This window comes from Heptranchias perlo, chromosome 26, assembly GCF_035084215.1.
Source record: "Heptranchias perlo isolate sHepPer1 chromosome 26, sHepPer1.hap1, whole genome shotgun sequence".
NCBI classification, from domain to species: Eukaryota; Metazoa; Chordata; class Chondrichthyes; order Hexanchiformes; family Hexanchidae; genus Heptranchias; species Heptranchias perlo.
In genome coordinates, this window is record NC_090350.1 from 22,780,813 (window position 1) to 22,788,325 (window position 7,513).

Consider the following 7,513-nt stretch of genomic DNA (forward strand, 5'->3'; position numbering starts at 1 on the left):
TGAAGACGAGACCGTCAGCCATCTCCTTCTGGAATGTGCCTTTGCAAAGAAGGTCTGGAGAGAGATGCAGTGGTATCTGTCCAGGTTCGTCCCGAGCAGTTCCGTATCACAGGATTCTGTGCTCTACGGGCTGTTCCCGGGGACGCACACGGAGACAGACATCAACTGCTGCTGGAAGACCATCAACTCGGTGAAAGACGCCCTTTGGTCTGCCCGAAACTTGCTGGTCTTCCAGTGCAAGGAGCTGTCCTCGACCGAGTGTTGCAGACTGGCACATTCCAAGGTCCAGGACTACGTGCTCAGGGACGCACTGAGGATGGGTGCGGCCGCCGCAAAGGCTCTTTGGGGAAAGGCAACCGTTTAGAGCCTTCCCGCCATTGTATACCAAGGGGCTGCAATCAGGGAAAAGCCCCCTCGGGCAGAATGTAAAATTTGAATTGATGTAATGTAACTGTAATGAATCTGTAATGAACCTGTAAAGAATCTGTAACGTACCTGTTATCAATAATCTGTATTGAGTGTAATGCAATGAGGCACCCTAGAGTGTCATGAACTGTAAATATGTCCAATGTGTTCATTGAACTGTACTTGATGTAACCTGCAAATTGTATGATTTGTATTGTATACATTTGGAATGTGATATGACAACTGTATTGTATGTATTGCTGCAAATTTTATGAATAAAGTATATTTTTTGAAAAAAAAATAAATTTAAAGTAATTGGTAGAAGGAATAGAGGGGAGTTCAGGAGAAATTTTTTCACCCAGAGGGTGGTAGGGGCCTGGAACTCGCTGCCTGAAAGGATGGTAGAGGCAGAAACCCTCATCACATTTAGTTGGATATGCACTTGAAGTGCCATAACCTACAAGGTTACGGGCCAAGAGATGGAAAGTGGGATTAGGCTGGATGGCTCTTTTTCGGCCGGCACAGACACGATGGGCCAAATGGCCTCCTTCTGTGCCGTAAATTTCTATGATTCTAACCAGGGTTTTGTATAGCTGTAGCATAACATCTACCCCCTTGCATTCTAGTCCTCTAAGTATAAATGCCAGCATTTCATTAGCCTTTTTGATTATTTTCTGAATCTGTCCATGACATTTTAATGATCTATGTACATGGACCCCTAAGTCTCTTTGGACCTCCACTGTTTCGAGCTGTTCACCAATTAGGAAGAAATCCTATTAAAAAATTGGAGTGAATGGAATAATGCAAAGGAATTTTATTCTTGGACCAGATAGATGTTTGTCTAGACCCCACCTGCACAATCTATACAGGGAACTGTAATTCTTCAATCAGCAGTCGTAGGAACACAGCTGCAGAAGAATTCCTTGTGGACGAGAATTCACATGTGAATAACTATTGAGCATTTATATTTAGAAAAGTATCCAATAATAAAAAAGGAACCAAACAGTGTCAAAACCCTTGAGGAAACCCTTCACTGGGTACTTTGCATTGTGCAGAATTGAAAGCTGATATCACAACACCTAGTCAAAATATTTTCACATTACATAGAATTTCTAAATATATATATTTTTCCCCTCCTCTAGGTCTTGGTACGGCATTCATTATCCCCAGTCAATCAGGCACACAGAACTTCTCCCTGAAGTTTCGCAACACCTCTCTGAAATCAAATATTATTACGAGGGGCAAGACTGGCAAAGGTAACAGGTTGCGAAAAAAAGAACCTGTGCATATATCACTATCACACCTACAGGACATCCGCAAGCACTTTACAACCTATAGATTACACGCTACACGCCCCCCCCCCACCCCGCCCCCGCAAATGTAATCACTGCTGTTCTGTCGGCGAACACAAATGTTAATTTGCACATAGCAATGATCCATAAACAACAACTTGCATTTATATAGCACCTTTAGCAGAGAAAAAGGTCCCTAGGCGCTTCACGGGAGGGTTATCAAACAAAATTTGACGATGAGCCACGTAAGGAGATATTAGGATTGGTGAGGTAGATTTTAAAGAGCGTCTAAAAGGAGAGAGAGAGGAAGAGAGGCACAGAGGTTTAGGGAGGGAATTCCAGAGCTTAAGGCCTAGGCAACTGAACGCACAGCCGCCAATGGTGGAGCGATTAAAATCAGGGATGCGCATGAGGCAAGGATTGGAGGAGTGCAGAGATCTCGGAGGGTTGTACGGCTGGAGGAGGTTACAGAGATAGGGAGGGGCGAGGCCATAGAGGGACTTGAACACAAGGATGAGAATTTTAAAATCGAGGCGTACTCGGACCGGGAGCCAATGTAGGTCAGCAAGCACAGGGGTGATGGGTGAACGGTACTTGGTCCAAGTTAGGATACAGGCAGCAGAGTTTTGGATGAGCTCAAGTTTATGCAGGATGGAAGATGGGGGGCCGGCCAGGAGAGCATCAGACTAGTCAAGTCTAGAGGTAACAAAGGCATGGAGGGGGTTTTCAGCAGCAGATGAGCTGAGGCAGGGCAGAGACAGACAAGTGTGGAAGTAGGCGGTCTTGGTGATGGAGTGGATATACAGTCAGAAGCTCATCTCGGGGTCAAAAAGGACCAAGGTTAAAAATGGTCAGGTTCAGCCTCAGACAGTGGCCAGGGAGAGGGACGAAGTTGGTGGCTAGGGAATGGAGTTTGTGGCGGGGACCACAGATGACGACGTCGGTCTTCCCAATATTTAATTGCAGGAAATTTTTGCATGGAAAAGCAGTGTGATAAATCAGAGACAGCAGAAGGGTCGAGAGAGGTGTTGGTGAGATAAAGCTGAGTGTCATTAGCATACGTGTGGAACCTGACATTGTGTTTTTGGACAATGTTGCTGAGGGACAGCACGTAGATGAGAAATAGGAGGGGGCCAAGGATGGCAACGGTGCGGGAGCGGGAAGAGAAGCCATTGCACGTGATTCTCTGGCTATGACTGGATTGTTAAGAATGGAACCAGGCGAGGGCAGTCCCACCCAACTGGATGATGGAGGAGAGGCAAATGAATGACTAGATCATCTGTTTTTGGTGGCTTTGATTGAAGGAGGAATGTACACCATGAAAACCAGAATTCCCTGTGCTTCTTCAAAATAATAAATGGAAACTTTTACCTGAACAGGCAACACGTCTCAGGTTAATGTCTCATCTGGCAATGCAGCACTCAGTGCTGCACTGACATGTCATCATGTGCTCAGGTCCTAGGAGTTGGATTTGAATCCATAATCTTCTAACTCAGAGGCGAGTGCTACCAAATGAGCCAAGCTGACCTCTCTCCAAGTGGAAACCACCCAGCATCCATGTCAAGAGCACCAAGTCTGCAAGTCGAACCTACAATGTCCGTTACGGGTATGGTAGCATAGTGGTTATGTTACTGGACGATTAATCCAGAGAATGTGAGTTCAGTTTTTTTTTAAATCTGGAAGTAAAAAGCTGGTTTCAGTAAAAAAAAGTGTCCATGAAGCCGTCAGATTGTAGTAAAAACCCAACTGGTTCACTGATGTCTTTTAAGGAAGGGAACCTGCAGTCCTTACCTGTGCCTATATGTGACTCTCATCCCACACAAACATGATTGGCTCTTAAATGCCCTCTTAAGTGGCCTAGCAAGCCACTCAGTTGGATCAAACCACTACAGAAAAAAATGCCCACCACCACCTTATCAGGGACAACTAGAGGTAGTCAACCAATGCCAGCCTTGCCAGCGACACTCACATCCTGAGACTGAATTTTAAAAAATAACTGTTTCGTGGAGCAAATACCAGAGTGGCTATTCAAAATAACATACAACAAGCAGTCAAAATGGCCTCACAAATCAAGGCTATATGGAAATGGCAGGGCTACCCCCAGCAGTCAGCTAACCACCACGTTCTGTTGTATGAAACTGTAATGATTCAAGGCCCTTTACAAATTACTGGTACTTCTCCAAAATGGCCAGCTGGTTTTGAGCATAGATGCAGACATCTTAGAAATCCTAAAAGTACATTTTGGCTCCAAGTTTCCCAGCTGTCCTGCACAGCAGTGGGGATCAGGACTGAGCAGAAGCAACAACAGGATCACTATAAAATGTTACCCTTTCAATGGCAGATTAAGTTCAGTTTACATTAAATTTATCTAGGCCCAATTTGATTTTTCTGCCTTATTTTACAGCATCTTTTGGCAAAGCAGGGCTTATACATGCTAATCTATAGCAGGATGCAGTCTGCACATGGTGTATTTTAGGGTTAGGTAACTATTAGAACATTATGTGTAAATAAGCCTGACAAATCAAACAAGGCACTGCAACTTCAAAGGGGTTCCAACAGTCAACATTTTCTGACAACTAGAAACCCCTGAAATATAAACAAAGTCCCATCAGAGAATCCAAAATGAAGACAGCAATGAAAATCCACTATAACATTTGCAACACACAGTTTTAAGAACTTAAAAAAGTTGTTTTCTTTGAACAGAAGCTTCACGTTCTGCCAGATCTCAGACAGGTCCAACTGTGGTAAACTACTATTGTAACATCACCTTGCTTCTCACTTTCTCTAAACAAAGGACAATAGCCCTTTAAACCTAGCAACAGAAGGTGTGCCTGTTTGCTCTACAATTATGATTGAAGAACCGGCAGCATTAATATAACAGCTAGTAATTCAATACAAACTGACTCAGCAGAATTCAATCAATCAACAAGGCCAAGAGAAAGTTCCACATACTACTCCCTTTACATGTAACTGAAGTTGCTTTGGGAAATCCACAAAAGCAGCAATGTTCAGAAATTATCTGCTAACATTATGTGCATTTACAGTAACCAGTGCCTACCACTTGACAATTATTCATTACCCATCTCTTAAAATTATTTTGAATTAATTCCAGCAGAAAGTCTAGATGGTTCCTGATGGTTTGCAAATAAAATCAAGTACTACATTTAAAGTCAAAGTGACAGCAAAACACTTCTATTCTCTTAAACTCACTGTCATCATTTATTTTTTTTAAAACTACTCCCATTCTCTTCAATCGGGATTCCTGAGATGTTCAAAGAATGCAATGTCATCACTTTCCTACACCAGAGTGGAGATTCTCTCACACACGTATTATACATTTTTATAAACAGAAACCGAATACATAAAAGATAATAAAACAAGCTCATTAACACTTCGCATAAAAGATAAACGTTCCAGCGCACGACTCCTGGCCTCTGACTTCCTGGTTCCCGATGGTTTGATTGATTATTTATCAATACTCGATAGATCGATCACTAGTTTCCCAGATGTTAGTCAAATGTCTTTTCATGGTAGATTTATTACTGCGTTCCTTGAGATTTACCCTCACCGCCGATCCCCGAGGTGATTTAGAGGCCCTGCTACTGGCGATTCTTTACCTTCTTGGGTTCCTGGGTCTCTGACAAGCGAGACTGCAGCTTTAAAACCTGCTCCTGCACCCCGTCAGCAGCCATGATCCACCGTTTCTGGCCCAGCAACCACCCGGAAGTACTTACGCGCATTCAACCTGGAACTGAACTTGTGTCCATTGTAGTTAATATACCTTATTCACGATCGCCATTTTGTTTTGACACGTCGATCAGCAACTTCCAGCTTGTGGAAGAAATCGGTTATGACGCTGTGAAGAGTTCATCATGTGGCATAACGAAAATTTACAAGTATATAAAATTAGAGAATTGCTAACTTCCATTAGACTAAATAGTGTTGATGTTCGCACAGAATGGAAACAATTAAGTACAGTCGATTGAACGTATTAATTTTATATTACTATTTGTTTTAACAGGAATTGTTCTTGTAAAATACGTTCATATTTTCTCTTTAATAACTAATATAAAACTTTTTACATGATAAAATTGTTATTAAACTATTTGATTTTAAGAAGAGTAAGATATAGAATGCAGCTCTCCCTGTTATTTTGTTTACAGGACATGGAAAATTATAGATTTGACATATATAACAAACTTGCTCAAAGTTGATTATCTTAGATCATTGGGATGTAGTCTACCTAAAGGAGAAAAAAAGTTTTATAAAAACAAAGCTACGAATAGGAATCCTGACATAGAGATTAATGGGAGGCTCACATGTCGACGACGGTGCTTTTAAGAGAAGTACTTGTTCTTGAGAAGATTTATCTCAAGGGGATGAGACTGGCTTTTGTTCATAGAAAGATTATATATCTTCATATAAAAATACTTTTTTTATCCATACATTTCCCCCAATTTACTCCCTTTGCTCCCATTCTGACGGTGTTGGCTCCCTCCGGGAATAGGGTTCCATGGGCATCAATGCCCTGAAGTACCTTGCCCAAATGACCAATCTCCATGTGTGAGCCCAGGCAAGGAGGCAATTTACTGCACGGCATCATAGCATAGCCCAATCCTGTCCCTCTACTGAAATCCACACCTGCACACTTCAAGCAGACGTCAATGGATAGCAATGTGGAGTGGTATTCCTGGATGATTGTCCCCTCTTTAACCCAAGGACATTGATGCCAATTGTAGCACCCACATTACCACCTCAGCTGAACTTAGCTAACTAAGCACAGACTGGGGAATCGAACCTGGGACCATTACTGATCTTTATGGCTGAGCTACCAAACGATTTAACCAAATGAGCCATTTGGGATCCAAGAAATAAGCTTATAAACATTTTTGAACAAATGTTTTTTTTTACATTTTCTTAATGCAGTACATAACACAGAAAGAAAAGAAAGGTTATGAACATTTAAAATTGGTTGCAAAATATTCATGTAGCCAAAACCTGAAACAATCATTTTAAACTGTGATAGAAAGTACACGCACTCAGATAAACTTTTTTTTTAATTACGTTTGCAACGACGACATATCCTTGGGGTAGATATAATTTATTTTACAGTTGACATCTAATTTGATATTAAATGTAACCTTGACTCAGCAGGTAACACTGTCTCCAGGACTTAAGCAATTGGTACATTGTGGTACAGGCATGGCTCCAGAGGATTGGAGGACTGCTAATGTTGTACCATTGTTTGAAAAGGGAGAAAGAGATAGACCGAGTAATTATAGGCCAGTCAGTCTAACCTTGGTGGTGGGCAAATTATTGGAATCGATTCTGAGGGACTGCATAAATCGTCATTTAGAAAGGCACAGATTAATCAAGGACAGCCAGCTCACGTCTGACTAACTTGATTGAATTTTTTGAGCAGATAACAAGGAGGGTCATGCATTTGATGTAGTGTACATGGATATTAGCAAGGCTTTTGACAGGGTCCCACATGGCAGACTGGTCAAAAAGTAAAAGCCCATGGGATCCAAGTGAGTGGCAAGTTGGATCCAAAATTGGCTCAGTGGCATGAAGCAAAGGGTAATGGTTGACGGGTGTTTTTGTGACCGGAAGGCTGTTTCCAATGGGGACCCGCAAGGCTCAGTACTAGGTCCCTTGCTTTTTGTGGTATATATTAATGATTTGAATGTGGGGGGCTGGATCAAGAAGTTTGCAGATGATACAAAAATTGGCCGTGTGGTTAATAGTGAGGAGGAAAGCTGTACACTGCAGGAAGATATCAATGGACTGGTCAGGTGGGCAGAAAAGTGGCAAAT

The 7,513-nt window shown here is 42.1% G+C and overlaps 1 protein-coding gene across 2 annotated transcripts in view; it reads right to left on the reverse strand.

The window, feature by feature from the left end:
- The window catches only part of eloa (elongin A), a 71,442-nt gene extending 66,038 nt beyond the window's left edge, over positions 1-5,404 (reverse strand). For both annotated transcript variants that reach the window (XM_068006520.1, XM_068006519.1), the window contains exon 1: positions 5,315-5,404. In XM_068006520.1, coding sequence (XP_067862621.1) covers positions 5,315-5,389 — 75 coding nt within the window. In that variant the 5' untranslated portion in view covers positions 5,390-5,404. The remainder of the gene's footprint in view (positions 1-5,314) is intronic.
- Between the last annotated feature and the right edge of the window lie 2,109 nt (positions 5,405-7,513).